We start from the raw sequence: 16,514 nt of genomic DNA, 5'->3' as shown, positions 1-16,514 counted from the left end.
TGTAAATTTTTGTCTTAAGTTTTCTTCTTTAATTGCAAGTAGTCAAGGTTCAGGTTTTTGCTTCTTTAGTTTTTTAAGTTTTACTTTTACATGACATACTATGGGGTGGGTTATGGTCACTATTACAGTCTGCACCTGGATATGTTTTGCATTGAGTCACTGAGTTTCTAAATCTTTGGTTTATAGTAATAAAGTCAATTTGATTTCTGGTGTTATCACCTGGACTGTTCCAGGTCCACAAGCCTCATGGATGGTTTTTAAAGTAGGTATTCATAATGACCTGATTATTCATCTTGCACCATTCTACCCATTTCTCACCTCTGTCATTTCTTTCCCGTAGTCCAAATTTTCCTATGGTATTTCCATCAGCACCTTGTCCTATTTTAGTATTTAGATCTCCCATGACAATAACAATATCTTGAGATTTGCATCCATTCTTTGCTTGTTCAAGCTCCTCATAGAATTTATCTATATCCTCATTTGTTCCCTCTGTTGTTGGTGCATATACCTGTATAATTGCTAAATCAAATGGTTGTCCTCTGAATCTAACAAGGAGCATTCTTTCTGATACTGCCCAATGTCCTAAAACACTCTTTGCCATGTTTTTGTCCATAAGAATTCCTACTCCATTAGTATGGGATGTTCCACAAGAATAAACTAGTGTTTTCTTTCTATTCTGACATGTTCCAACACCTATCCAACGAACTTCGTTAATTCCCATGATGTTAATCTTTAGTCTTTCCATTTCATTTATCACATTGTTCAATCTTCCTGCTTGATATAGGGTTCTTACATTCCAAGTGGCAATAATTTTCTTTTGTGTTACTTTAATTTTATGAGCAGTAGCTTGATGACGGTCAGGGATCCCCTGCTGCCCAGAATCAACCCCACCAAGCGAAGCATCTTCAGAGTTGTCTTGAAGATCCTCTTGACGCTGTTGTTGTGTGATACATTTTGTGAGTTTGACCATGGTTTTCTTAGCAAATTGCAATGGTGGTTTGCTATTGCCTACCGTTGGGCGAACTAAAGAAATCGCTATTTCCCTTCCCGAATGTTCATCGGTCTGTACTATAGCTGTTGACATTTGAGGTCATAGCTCATCCGCCTTCTCCGTCATAAGTTCAGTTACTGAACCTGCCGGATCTGCCGTTAGCCTTCGCTCGTATCCTGAGCAGGAACCCTTGCAGGTGCTGCCGTTCTGGGTCAGAGTGGCCCTGGGAGCAATGAATGACTAAGGGGTAACTCCACTTTCCCCAAAGCTCTGAAAGTCCCCAATCAGAGCCTCATCACCAGTTGCAGTTTGGAGTCATACCCAGGACTGTTGAATGTACACAGACTTTTCAGAAGGTAGAGGAGCTGTCGTGCTTTGTTTGTGATGTCACTTACGTGCTGGTGTCATGAAAGAGAGGGAGTGTCAGCCTCACTATGCAAGGCCCACCAACAATATGTCACCATGATGCACCGTCCACGCCTTCCATTGCCTTGTCCTTATCCTAAGATGCATACCCCTGCAGTTCCACTCACCAGGGTGTACGGTGTAGCTCTCCGGCACTCTCTACTGACTTATCCAAGCCCCAGGTCACACACAGTCGGTGTAAGTATATCAGAGGTCGTAGGATAAGGGTGAAAGGTGAAATATTAGGGGAAACCCGGAGTGGGGGGGAGCTCTTCACTCGGAAGGTTGTGCGAGTATGGCATGTTGGCACTGTAACGTGTTGTAACACTTGTGGGCTGTCCCCAGCAAATGCATGGGTATGTTGGTTGTTAGTGCAAACAATGCAATTCACTACATTGATTGGCCTAATCTCAAGTGATAATGAGGCAGCCTACAGAGAAGAAGTCATCACCCTGATACAGTGGTGTCAAGAAAACAACCTCTTCCTCAACGTCGCAAAAACAAAGGAGCTGGTTGTGGACTACAAGAGGAATAAAGACAGGCTAATCCCTATTGATATCAATGGATTTGGGGTTGACAGGGTGAACAGCTTTAAGTTCCTCGGCATAAACATCACCGAAGACCTCACGTGGTCTGTACATACCGGCTGTGTGGTGAAAAAAGCACAACAGTGCCTCTTTCACCTCAGATGGTTGAAGAAGTTTAGTATGGGCCCCCAAATCTTAAGAATTTTCTATAGAGGCACAATTGAGAGCATCCTGACAGGCTGTATCACTGCCTGGTATGGGAACTGTACCTCCCTCAATCGCAGGACTCTGCAGAGAGTGGTGCGGACAGCCCAGCATATCTGTAGATGTGAACTTCCCAAGATTCAGGACATTTACAAAGACAGGTGTGTAAAAAGGGCTTGAAGGATCATTGGGGACCCGAGTCACCCCAACCACAAGCTGTTCCAGCTGCTATCATCCGGGAAACGATACCACAGCATAAACGCCAGGACCAACAGGCTCCGGGACAGCTTCTTCCACCAGGCCATCAGACTGCTTAATTCATGCTGACGCAACTGTATTTCTATGTTATATTGACTGTCCTGTTGTACATAGTTTTATTATAAATTACTATAAGTTGCACATTGCACATTTGAACAGATACGTAATGTAAAGAATTTTACTCCTCGTGTATATGAAGGATGTAAGTAATAAAGTCAATTCAATTTATTTTGCTGTATGTTTTGATGTCCATGTGATGAATAAATCCGAATCTGACTCCCACCGTTGATTTGTGCCTTAACTCTGCCTGCCATGTTTGGTCCCATGACTTACAATACCCTTAGCAACAAAAATCTTATGGTCTTGGTTTCAAAACTTTCAGCTGGCTCCTCCAATCATAACCACATCATCCATCATCACTTTTCCTTTGAAGAGGTGCTAGGTCTGTGGTGTGATGGGGCAGGCAGCACCTATTCCCATGTAAATATTCCCATAACCACTGGATGTTTAAGCTCACATCATGTCCTATGGCTGGAGTGTCTGCGATATCCAGGGAGGGGTAGCACCTCTGGCGTAGGGGCTTGTCGTATCCATTCGGGGAAGCTCACTCCCCTTCCGTCCCCACCGGACACTCGGCTCTCACCTGTGGCTGTAAATAACTGTTTGCGTGAGACAGTGGCCACACCCCGGTACACCACTCCGACAGGTGGGCTGAACCAGGTGAGGGGATAGCCAGCAGCCTCGTACCCCAGTGAGAAAGGGACGTGCCTGTCCTCGCATGCAAAGCCAGCTTCGGTGGACGGGACGGATGAGATCTATGGTGAGACTGAACGGCCAGGAAGGAGGTTCTGCAGTGCTCCGTGGGGGGCAAAGGGCATGAAAGGCACAGAAGCCATCAGGGACATCCACTGCAACCAAGAAAGCGCCCAGTTTGCGACGCTTGTTCATACCACTAGACCTAGACTTCTGATGGCAAGAGGGTGGAACTGCCCCAGTACAACGGCTCTTCCACTTTAAAAACAGGTTTCCTGTCATTGTAGGACAGGATGGACAACCACCACATGCTCTACAGCCATGGTTATGCTATTTCCTGTCTAACATCAGTGAGGTTTGTGAATGGGACAATCTGCTGCCTCTCTGATAAAAATAGGGTAGTGAACACTAACAGTAATTAAACACACCAGGAATATTGTAAATGTCTGCGTCTGATAATCCTCCAGCTCATTATTAAGAACACTTTTTAATTATTATGGTGAGGAGCCCTAGGGCTCTCTCCAATTTTAAGTAAATTAATTAGGGTGTAATTTAACACCACAACAGACTGCTTGCTGTAAAGTTTATTATGGTGTATATTGTGGAAAGAAGAATGTATTCTTGTGTTGGGTGATGTTATCTGGTGTATCAGCAAGTCACGGTGCCACAGGGACAGCACTAGGTTTCTTCTTCCAGCAACTGCTCCTTGTAGACGCACGTTTCCCCATCCAGTCCTTCCCATGATCGAGGACTTCTTCAAAAAACAATGCATCAAAAAGGTGGCATCCATTGTAAGGGACACTCGTCACCTAGAACATGCCCTCTTCTCATTGCTACTATCAGGGAGGAGGTACAGGAGGTGGAAGACACACACTCAATGTTTTAGGAACAGATTCTTTCCCTCCGCCATCAGATTTGTGAATGGTCTGTAAACTCTTGAATGCCATATCACTATTCCTCTTTTGTACTATTTAGTTAATTTGGTCTCCTACTGTAAATTATAGCAATTTTTAATGTCCATCACTGTACAGCTGCCATCATATTTCTGAATGGACCATGAACCCATGAGAACTACCTCTCTTTTTGCCTTTTTTGCACTACTTACTGTAATTATTTATTTTTTAGACATTTGTTTATGTATCACACTGTACTACTGCCTCAAGACAGCAATTTTTTTTGATTAAAAATGCCTGTGGACACCAGCGTTGGAAAGAATACTGTGAATCAAACAAAGTTCTAGCTTAATGTATTTTCCACTCTGGTTAGATTTGGCAATAGACCATCCCATTTGGATCAGGATGGTGCCTGGGATTGAGAGAGATCTTCAGTTATGAAGAGAGACTGGACTGGCTAGGCTTGCTGTTGGTGGAGGTGTGAAAAATTATGAGATGCAAAGACAGGAGCTGATGGTAAGACACTGTCCCCCATGACTTAGTTATCTAAGATCAGGAGACATGAGATTAAGGTGAGAAGTAATAGATTTAGAAGGGATCTGCAGAAGATTTTTATTCAGCCAGAGGTTGGTTGGAATATGGAATGCACTGGCGAAGAAGGTAGTGGAGACAGAGACTCTCACAACCATAGAAACCATAGAAACTACAGCACAGAAACATTTAAGAATCACCTGGAACAAGGCATAGAAGGCTATGGATCAGGTGCTGGTCATTGGAATTGGTACAGATAGATGGAGGGCCTTGGCACAGAACAGTGATTGTCTACTCTTTTCCATGGATGCTGCTTGACGTGCTGAGTTCCTCCAGCACTTTGTGTGTGCTGCTAGGATTCCCAGCATCTGCAGACTTCCTTGTGTTTGTGCGGATGGGTCAGAACTGGTATGATGGGCTGAAAGGCCTGTTTATGAGCTGTGTGCCTATGACTTTGCAGCTAGTGAAGTGCTTCAAAGGTGCAGTCACTGCGTGCTGTAGAAAACATGGAAGCCAACACAGGTGACAAAGAAGCATAATCGCAAAATGGGCAGATTTGCTAGAGCTGTTGGGACTGGTTTAACCTAATATGCGCAGGGGGTTGGGAATCAGGATGATAGAGCTGAGGATGAGCCAGCAGGTAGTTGATGGGTGTAGCATGAATGTAAGGAAGGAGAAACCGATGATTGGGCACAAGTGCAGACAGAGCAAAGAGTTACATTGTACCACAGGGGCAAACTAAGATCTAAATGATGGAATGGAGGAACAGACTCGATGGGCTGAATGGCCTAACTCTGCTCCTATGTCTTGTGGTCTTATGGATGTGCATTGGAGCTGGAGCTCAGCAGTGTACCTGAGCATATCATCACAGAGATCTGGGCATTGCTGACTGTGAACGTAGCTTTGATAGATTAAAGATCAGATATCTCCACTAGGCTCACACAGCAGTGCAGCCAGTAAAGCCTCTACCTCACGCCTCCAGTAACCCCGGTTTAGCCCTGACTTCCAGTGCAGTCTGTGGGGAGTTTGCACGTCTTCTCTGTGACCCTGGGAGCTCCGCTTTCCTTCCACATCCCAAAGAAGTGCAGGTTAGTTGGTTAATTGGCTATTGTACGTGAGTGGTGGAATCTTGGGGGGGGGGGAGTGATGTGAATGTGGGATGATTTTTTAAATTCAAGATACAGCGTGGTAACATGCCCTTCCACCCCACGAGCCCCTTGGTATGAACATTGAATTCTCCAACTTCCGGTAATTCCCTCCCCCTCCCTTCCCCCATCCCAGTTTCACCCTGCCCCCTCCCCCAGCTGCCTATCACCTCCCTCATGGTTCCGCCTCCTTCTACTACCCATTGTGTTTTCCCCTATTCTTTCTTCACCTTTCCTGCTTATCACCTCCCTGCCTCCCCTCCCCCACCCCTTTATCTTTCCCCTTACTGGTTTTTCACCTGGAACCTACCAGCCTTCTCCTTCCCACCCTCCCCCCACCTTCTTTATAGGGCCCCTGCCCCCTCCCTCTTCAGTCATGACGAAGGGTCTCGGCCCGAAACGTCGACCGATCTTTTCCACCGATGCTGCCCGACCTGCTGAGTTCCTCCAGCGTGTTGTGTTGCTTTGACCCCAGCATCTGCAGATGATTTTGTGAGCCTGTGTCATGCAATTACCCCTATGTGACCAATTAACCTACTCACCCGTACGTCCTTAGTACGTAGGAGGCAACCAGAGAACCCGGAGCAAGCCCACACAGTCACAGGAAGGACGTAGAGCTTCCCTACCGAGAGTAGCGGAATTGAACCCGGAGCACCGGTGCTGTTATGCTAACTACCACACTACCCGGCAGCCCCAAGATTAAACTGGGATTAGTATAAATGAGTGCTCGATGATTGGTGCAGACTCGAAGGGCAGAAGGGTCTGTTTCTGTGCTGTGTGACTTCCTATCCCATTTGCAGCTAATATATTTGCTCTATTCCACTCATGCTGATTCAATGTGCTGTGTGCTCCCTCTACAGTCCTCAGAATGAACTTCAAAAACATTACTTCAAATCTGCAGAAATAAATTTATCCTTTTCTAAAGTATCCTATGAACGGATAGTTTGCTCTTATCCTATCAGTGAAAATGAAATGCTCTGAAGGTAATCATTTGGATATAGTCTCTTGACAGCATGACTAACTCTTGAGTTTTCTGTGTAATACAATAGAAACCATTGTGAGGGCATTGGCTCAACATCAGATAAATGTTTGCTTTTATGTGTGAAAAATACAGTTGCATGTTAATGTTCTTAACTTGTACTTGTTGTCATTACAACTATTTCATGGTATCCCTTCTGTTAGATTTAGAGATGATGTTATCCGGAAGGTTTTTTAGAAGTCAAGAATGAAGGATAATCTTATGGTTACTGCCAATATATTAGATGGTTATCAGAGGTTCGGGTGAGACTGTATCAGTCTGTAACAGAAAGTAACAACGAGCAACGGCAAGTAACCACAAGACTGGTGCCTCATTCTTGACCTCTGAAGACTTCCTCGATAACATTACTAGCAGATCTAAGAACTTGGCATAGTCAGCAGGAGAGTTGAAAGGATTAACATGTGGGAAAGCCCAAGATGAGACAGAAGTTTTTAGAGCAGTCATTCAACAGGAGGTTATGCCTTCCTCCTTACTTTCCTATTGCAGAAGTACCTAATTCTTATTTCAATGCACTACTTAAAGGAAGTCTAAGGTTAAAGTTAAAAAACCATAAGACCATGAGACATAGGAGCAGAATTAGGCCATTCAGCCCATCGAGTCTGCTCCGCCATTCCACCATGGCTGATCCCAGATCCCACTCAACCCCATACACCTGCCTTCTCGCCATATCCTTTGATGCCCTGACCATCAGGAGACTATCAACTTCCACCTTAAATATACCCACGGACTTGGCCTCCATCACAATTTGTGGCAGAGTATTCCACGGATTTGCTACTCCCTGGCTAAAAAAAATCCTTCTTACCTCTGTTCTAAAAGGTCATCCCTCAATTTTGAGGCTGTGCCCTCTAGTTCTGGATACCTCCACCACAGGAAGCATCATCTCCACATCCACCCTATCTAGTTCTTTCAACATCCAGTATCAATGAGATCACCCCCACCCCCCCACATTCTTCTAAATTCCATTGAGTACAGGCCCAAAACTGCCAAACATTCCTCATATGTTAATTCCTTCATTCCCGGAGTCATCCTGTGAACCTCCCCTGGACACTCTCCAAGACAACACATCCTTTCTGAGATATGGGGCCCAAAACCATTGACAATACTCCAAGTGTGGCCTGACTAGTGTGTTATAATGGCTCAGCATTATCTTCCTGCTTTAATATTCTATTCCCCTTGAAACAAATGCCAACATTGCATTTGCCTTCTTTACTACAGACTCAACCTGTAAATAACCTTCTGGGAGTCTTGCACAAGGACTCCAAAGTCCCTCTGCACCTCTGATGTTTGAACCTTCTCTCCATTTAGTTAATAGTCCATACTATTGTTCCTTTTACCAAAATGCATTATACATTTTCCAACACTGAATTCCACCTGTCATTTTTATTTTAGTCCTGCTGCAATCGCATTGCTTCCTCAGCACTATCTACCCTTCCACCTATCTTTGTATCATACGCAAACTTTGCCACAAAGCCATCAATTCCATTATCTAAATCATTGACAAACAATGTGAAAAGTAGCGGTCCCAATACTGCCCCCCGAGGAACACCACTAGTCACTGACAACCAACCAGAAAAGGTCCCCTTTATTCCCACTCGATGCCTCATGCCTGTCAGTCATTCCAGTATCTTTCCTGTAACACCATAGGGTTTTATTTTGTTAAGCGGCCTCATGTTTGGCACCTTATCAAATGCTTTCTGAAAATCCAAGTAAATGACATCCACTGTCTCTCCTTTGTCCACCCTGCTTGTTATTTCCTCAAAGAACTAACAGATTTGTCAGGCAAGATTTCTCTTTACAGAAACCATGCTGACTTTGACTTATTTTATCATTAGTCTCCAAGTACCCCAAATCTTCATCCAACACTTTCCCAACCACTGAGGTTAGACTAACTGGCCTATAATTTCCTATCTTTTGCTTCCTCCCTTCTTAAATAGTGGAGTGACATTTACAATCTTCCAGTCCTCTGGGACCATGCCAGAATCCAAAGATTCTTGAAAGATCATGACTGACGTATCCATTATCTCTTCAGCAGCCTCTCTCAGGATCCTGTGATGTAGTCCATCTGATCTAGGTGACATATCCACCTTAAGAATTTTCAGTTTGCCTAGCACATTTTTCCTTTGTAATAGCAATGCTACTCACTCCTGCTCCCTGACACTTACGGACCTCTGGCACACTGCTTCTCTTCCACAGAGAAGACAGATGCAAAGTACCCATTAAGTTCATCTGCCATTTCTTTGCCCCCCATTATTACCTCACCAGTATCATTTTTTAGTTGTCCAATATCAACTCTCACCTTCCTTTTACTCTTTATATAACTCAAAAAACTTTTAGTATCCTGCTTTATATTATTGTTTAGTTTGCCCTCATATTTCATCTTTTCCTTTCTTATAGCCTTTTTAGTTGCCTTTTGTTGGATTTTAAAAGCTTCCCAATCATCCAACTTCCCACTCACTTTTGCTACCTTAGATGCCCTTTCCTTTGCTTTTATGCTGTCCTTAACTTCCCTTATCAGCCATGATGGCCTGTCCCTGCCTTTTGAGAACAATTTCTTTTGTGGGACATACATATCCTGTGTCTTATGAATTATTCCCAGGAACTTCAGCCATCTCTGCTCTGCCCTCACCCCCGTCAGTATCCCCCTCCAATCCACTTGGGCAAGCTCCTCTCTCATACCTCTGTAACATGTGAGTTATGCTTGTCCCTCTCAAATTTCAGCATGAAAATCATATTATGATTACTGCCTTCTAAGAGTTCCTCTACATTAAGCTCTCTAATAAGATCTGGGTTATTACACAACACCCAATCTAAGATAACCTTTCCTCAAGCACGAGCTGCTCTAAAAAGCCATTTCATAGCCATTCAACAAATTCCCTCTCTTGTGATCCGACACCAACCTGATTTTCCTAATCCCCTTACATATTGAAGTCCCCCAATACTATTGTGCCATTACCCTTATTACATGCCTTTTCCAGCTCCCTTTGCAGCCTCAACTCCACGTCTTGGCTATGATTTAGGGGTCTATATATGATTACCACAATGGCTTTTTTATCCTTGCAGTACTCCACCCACAAAGATTCAACATTCTCGGACTCTGTGTCAACTCTTTCTGAAGATGTAATTCCACCTCTTCCCAAATGAGTCACACAACTGTCTTTGCCTTCTTGCCTGTCCTCTCAATACCAAGTATATCCTTTGATGTTATGTTCCCAACTACGGCCTTCTTTCAGCCATGACTCAGTGATGCCCACAAAGTCATACCGACCAATCTCTAATTGGGCCACGAGTTTGTCCACCTTACTCCAAATGCTACGCACATTTAAGTCCTGCATTTTTCACCCTTGGTACAATTTAAATCTTTGCTGTGTCTGAACTTGTACCCAATTATTGGCTTGTCTTTCCTTATATTCAAGTTACACCTATCATCTACTTGTAAACCTGCTGGCTCATACTCAGCTCTATCATACTGGTTCCCATTCCCCTGCCATATTTAACCGCTCCCAACAGTTTAAACCTCTCCCAACAGCTCCAGTAAATCTGCCCACAAGAATATTAGTCTCCCTTGGATTCAAGTGCAACCCATCCATTTTGTACAGGTCACACCTTTCCCAGAAGAGATCCCAATTATCCAGAAATCTGAATCCTTTCCCCCGCTCCTATTCTTCAGCCACGCATTTAACTGCCACCACATTCTATTCCTGTCCTCACTGTCACGTGGCACAGGCAGCAATCTCGAGATTAACTACCCTTGAGGTCCTGCTTCTTACCTTCCTTCCTAACTGTGTTTATTCTGCTTTAACCCAGGGCAACTCAACTCTATCCTATTTTATTCTTTGTTTTTCAGTGATGTTAAACAGTCCTGTCTGGCTGTGCATTGTCCATTTATTAAATTCTAACACTTGGTTATGAAATGTCTGCCTTTTGCTTTGGGCTTTCAGTCTGTCCCATTGGCATACGTGACCAAATCCAGACACTTCACACCGTTTGGTGGTGTGAATAGAAATAGTGGTGGCAGGTACAGAGGAAATGTGAGTCGTGTTAATGCATCACAAATAGAATGACAAAAGAACCAACCAATCCCCTTCCACCACCTCCCCCCTCTATCGGGCTGAACTGATCCTCACCCTCAACAATTTCTTCTTCCACTTTCTCCAAACTCAAGAGGTAGCCACTTGTGCTCGCAAAGGCCCCAGCTATGTATGCCTCTCCATTGGCTATGTAGGACAGTCCATGTTCGAAGCCTTCCCCAGGTATTCTACCCAACTCTTCCTCTGCTACATTGATGATTGCATTGGTGCTGCTTCATGCACCCATGCTGAGCTCGACAATTTTATCAATTTTGCCTCTAACTTCCACCCTGCCCTTAAATTCACTCGGTCTATCTCTGACACCGCCCTCCCTTTTCTTGATCTCTCTGTCTCCATTTCTGCAGACAAACTGTCAATCGACATCTTTTATAAAGATACTGATTCCCACAGTTACCTCTTTCCATCCTATCTCTTGTAAAAATACTATTCCTTTTTCTCAATGTCTTTGCCTCTGTTGTATGTGCTCCCGGAACGTAACTTTTTATTCCAGGACATCAGAGATGTCCTCCTTCTTTCAATAATGGGGTTTCCCTTGGTCCATTATTGATGTTGCCCTCACCCGCATCTCCTCTATTTCCCGTACATCTTCCCATCACCTTAATAGTGATAGCTCCTCTTGTCCTGACCTACCACCCCGTCAGTCTCCGTATCCAACAAATGATCCTTCACAACTTCTGCCACCTCCAAATGAATCCTACCATTAAAATGACCTTTACCTTCTGCCTTCCCCCCCCACTTTCCTCAGGGATCGCTTCCTCCACGATCCCCTTGTCCATTCGTCCCTCCCCACTAATTTCCCTCCTAGCTCTTATCCCTGTAAGTTCAGGACTCCAAACAGTCCTTCCAGGTGAGGAAACATTGCACCTGCAAATCTGCTGGGGTTGCCTATTGTGTCTGGAGCTCTCAATGTGGCCTCCCCTACGTCGGTGAAAATCTTCGTAAATTGAGGGACTGTTTCGTCGAGCACCTCCGCACCATCTGCCACAAACAGGACTTCCTGGTGGCCAAACATTTTAATTCCAATTCCCATTCTCATTCTGATGTGTCGGTCCATGTCCTCCTCTTGTGCCAAGATCAGGCCACCCTCAGGGGAGAGGAGAAACACCTTATGTTCCATCAGAGTAGCCTCCAACCTGATGGCATGAATATCGATTTCTCCTTCTGGTCAACAAATCCTCCCTCCCCCACTTCCTCTGTTCCCCATTCTGACCTTTTACTTCTCCACACTTGCCTATCACTCTCCTTGGGTTCCCTCCTCCTATGGTCCACTCTTCTCTCCTATCAGATTCCTTCTTCTCCAGCCCTTGATCTTTCCTACCCACTTGCTTCACCTATCACCTTCCAGCCAGCCTCCTTCCCCTCCCCTCCCCCACTTTTTTTGTTCAGGCACCTTCCCCCTTCCTTCTCAATCCTGAAGAAGGGTCTAGGCCGGAAACATAGGCTGTTTATTCATTTCCATAGGTGATGCCTGACTTGCTGAGTTCCTCCAGCATTTTGTGTGTGTGTGTGTGTGTGTGTGTGTGTGTGTGTGTGTGTGTGTGTGTGTGTGTGTGTGTGTGTGTGTGTGTGTTGCTTTGGATTTCCAGCATCTGCAGACTTTCTCATGTTTACAAGTAGGATGCATTGGTTTAACGCTACAATGAATCTTAAGAGAGATAGCTACCAACTGTATTGCATTTCTGCATATACTTTTATGAATAAACTACATATATTTTAGAAGTAATAAGATTCTGCACAGTATCTTTCCCTCAAGGATCATGTGGTCTTTTGTGGGAGCTTGGTGTGAACAAGCATAGCTGCAATTCTCCTGAGATTCGTTCTGTGCTGCAGGAGTGGTTCGCAGGCAGTGAAGCATACTGAGATATCCTGAGGACAAGAATGGCCCACTGTGAGCAGCACACAGAACAGTCATCTAATGCTCCTTACCTCACTCACTCTATCCTTCTGTCCCTCTCTGTCTGACTTCCCTTCAATTCATGTAATGGTATTTTGACTCTACCACTCTCCATGGAATAAAATCAATGGCCTCCCCTGGCCTGGGTACAGCTGGTTCTCCTAAAATCAGTATTGGATTTCTTAGTGATTACCTTTTATTTATTGCACCCATGTCTGGGCTGCTTCATATCACTATTTCGATACACACCATCGACCATGTTTGTAAATACTATTCCACGGCAGCGCAAGCCCATTTGCAGCCGTGCATACTGATTGACCTCCAAATCTGACTGTTGCAGTATCCAGACCTTAGGCAGCTGATTCTAAAGCCACACCCCTCTCCCCATTTTTGATGGTCGTTTGACAGCTCCTTGCTGTCAAAAGGTCTTTTCAATATTTCTAATGTCTCCAAAACACGGGAATCATACAGCACACAAAATAGGCCCTCTCAGCCCTCCCCATGCACGCAGACTATCACAGTACATCATTCTATTTGCCTGTACATCCCTCTACACCCTTCCTATCCGTGCTCCCAGACAACGTTGTGATTGTACTTGCCTCCACCATCTCCCCTGGCTGCTCTGGCCAGATAGTCACCACTCTCTGCAAGGAAAAAACTTACTCCTCAGATCTCCTTTAAGCTCCCCCCCCCACCTTAAACATGTTCTCTCGAGTTCTAGACTCTACTACCATAGGAAACAGACTTGATCTGCTCCAGCTATGCCCCTCATAATTTTAGAAACCTTTGTACTCCACCCCTCAGCCTCCAGTGTGTTCCAGTGAGAGTAAGCTCAGCCTATCCAGTTCCTTCTTATAGCTACAGTCCTTCATTCCAGACAATGTCAAGGTGACTCTCCTCTGCCCACTCTCCAACGCTACCACAACCACAGTACTGCAGCCTAGCCAATGTATTCTGGGGAACTTTCCACACAGGAGTGAAGCCGGCCTCCCTGATTGCCCGTTCGGTTCCGGGCGGATTCCACAATGGGTGGTCCACTGATAATGCCGACATTTCTCCTGAGCGGCAGGGAGCAGAAGCAGTTTCCCCTTCCCCTCACCGTGTTGTCTATTTATACCCCACCATTCCAAAGCCAAGATGGCCGTGCACAGCAGGTACCTGAGATGCCGATCGCCAGGGGTTTCGCCTGCCACTCCATCTCACCATGGCAGATGTCGAACAGCAGGTTGACGTCTTCATGGTACTCGCCAACCATAGACTTCAGCAGCGCCAGATCTCCCTGCACCAGTGCGTGGTGGAATGTCTCCGGGCCTTGGCGCTTCACGGCCTGGGAAGGCATGATGTGCTGCTTCTGTTCAAAGTGGAGGAATATCTGTGACCGGTTCACAGGGTCTCTGTCCATCGCCTGAAGAGCTGTGTGTCTGGAGTTTATTTTAGCCTTGACTGGCTCCCCACTATTATACTGAAGGACACTGGCTATTGTTATGCTATAAATATCCTGGTATCACTGAGCTCACCCTCCATTGTGCCACTATTAATAGTCGGCAGTCATGCAACAATCTCAATATTGGCAGTGCTGGGAATGGGTGCATGACTTGTTTCATTCACGTACATATAGCAGTCAAGTGAATTTTGCTTTTCAATCGTCCCACCTGCAGTTGGCTGTCCCTCGGATCAAGTATATGGACTGTGCTGTTGTGTGGCTTAAGCTCAGTCCATTGAGGACTGGCTGTCCAGTGATACTAGTACTCAGAACACAAGTTCAAGTTTATTGCCATGCAACTGTAAGCATGTATACGGCTAAACAAAACAACATTCCTGAGGGACCAAGGTGCAATCACAGGACATATCACATTCAGCACACAAAAATAATACCAACAGATAAAAAAAAAGTATTCTGTAACTGCAACACACACAAAGTGCTGGAGGAACTCAGCAGGGCAGGCAGCATCAATGGAAAAGAGTAAACAGTCGATGTTTTGGGCCGAGATCCTTCATCAGGTTCATTCTGTAGATGTACAAGTTGATATAAAGTGCACTTTGACATATAGTTAAACATACAACAGCATTACTGATACTGATGTTGTCATATATAATGTGGTTCCAAGGTCGTCAAGCCGAGGAGTGGTAGTGGGGACAAGCTCCCACTACCTAGAAGTTCTCCTCACGGCATGCACCTCAAATAGCCTCTGACAACCAAGTCCAATTCCTGGCCTTCTCGTGTGGCTTAGCCTCTAAGCCTGGCGGAGCTGTTTCTACTGACAGGAGAAGGGGCGAAGGCGAGTCCTGGCGCCTTAAAGCCAGTGCTTCGGGTAGATGGAGCTCGTCAGCCTGGGAAGGCAGTCAATCTAAGAGAGGGAAAACTCTGATTTCAAACCTCCGCTGCCTTGCGGCCGTACCCAGTCATGGGAAAGGCTTCGGGAGTAAACCCTGAGGACAAATCCGGAGCTGGAGTCCCTAAGGCTGTCCGACGTTGCCTTCAACCTCACTCTGGCAACTCCTGCGACGACACTGGTGCCAAGTTGTATCGGCCCTTGCCCTTCCCTTGGACAACATCGGTGTCGTGGAGATGGGAGACTTGCTGCATAGGCAACTGCTAGTCTTCCATACAACTTGTCCAGGCCTGCGCCCTGGAGAGGACACTCCAGGCGCAGATCCATGGTCTTGCGAGACTAACTGACGCCACCATCACCATATGTAATGTGTACTTGGAGGTACCAGAGTGTTCAGAAGGCTCACAGCCTGGGGGAAGAAACTCTTACCCACCTGAACACTGGTTGTGGTCTGATGACTTCTTGTTGGTTAAAACACAAAGCTCTGGAGGAACTTAGCAGAACAGACACAAAATGGCAGAATTTTGTGTGTGTTACTCCAGATTTCCAGGATCTGCGCGGAAGCTCCTGTGTTTATGAGGAACTCATGCAGATCAGGCAGCATCTACGGAGGGAAATGGAGAGTTGCCATTTTACAATGAACTTCACCTGGACTCAAGTTCTGCTCGGAGAACCCAGAACCCAAACAGTCTAGATAAAGGCTCTCGATGTGAAGTGTTGACCGTCCGTTATCTTGCGCAGATGATCCAGATCCCTGCCTCTGCAGTTCCTTGTGTCTGCATCTTGCTGGTTAAAGCCAGAGTCAGTGTTACCCAAGGACCTGCTGGTGGAGTGAGAAATAGTATTCAACAACTTACCACGTCAAGAGCTTTGAATTTCCGAAGGAAGAGATTTTGAGAGATCTAAAGAGGGAGCCTGACTAAACCCTGGATTTGGCTTTGGGGAAGCTGGGTGAGACAAGAATCAAACTCCAGAGTTAAGGAACTGTAGGCAGGGAGGCACTTGTGAGATGGCGACTGGCCGTAACTACCACTGGACACCATTCTTGGGTATAGTACAGGATGTAGGACTGGAAACTATAGGAGAGTATGGTCCACCGAAATGACTGGCGACATCACCCAGCTGGTACATCAGGAAATGGAATTCACATACATTACAGGATACATTATCATCAGAACATTGTACTATGAGACCATAATATGAACAGTACCCGACATCATACCAGAGTAAAAGGCCTGGAAACTAACAGGAAATGGTACCTGGACACAGTACCAGTGTAGAGTGCTCAGAGACAGTAACAGATGCTGTAGTGGATTTGAAACCTTGATGTGTACCAGGGTCTACTGCCTGGATTTTGTTCCCTGATACAGTAACTCAATACATTCCCTGGATAAGGTACCCGGATCAATACTACCCTGCACTACACTTGACCTTGACCAAAGGGCGGAGAAAC

The 16,514-nt window shown here is 45.4% G+C and overlaps 1 protein-coding gene across 2 annotated transcripts in view; it reads right to left on the bottom strand.

The window, feature by feature from the left end:
* asb18 (ankyrin repeat and SOCS box containing 18) overlaps positions 1-14,141 on the bottom strand; it is a 45,104-nt gene extending 30,963 nt beyond the window's left edge. For both annotated transcript variants that reach the window (XR_011886409.1, XM_072261393.1), the window contains exon 1: positions 13,887-14,141. Coding sequence is in view for 1 of the 2 variants with exons in the window: in XM_072261393.1 (XP_072117494.1) it covers positions 13,887-14,130 (244 nt within the window). In the remaining variant the exon portion in view is untranslated. The remainder of the gene's footprint in view (positions 1-13,886) is intronic.
* Between the last annotated feature and the right edge of the window lie 2,373 nt (positions 14,142-16,514).

The sequence above is a fragment of the Mobula birostris genome, chromosome 6 (assembly GCF_030028105.1).
Source record: "Mobula birostris isolate sMobBir1 chromosome 6, sMobBir1.hap1, whole genome shotgun sequence".
Classification (NCBI taxonomy): Eukaryota; Metazoa; Chordata; class Chondrichthyes; order Myliobatiformes; family Myliobatidae; genus Mobula; species Mobula birostris.
The sequence above is the reverse complement of the archived record's forward strand: the minus strand, read 5'-3'. Positions and strand labels throughout refer to the sequence as shown.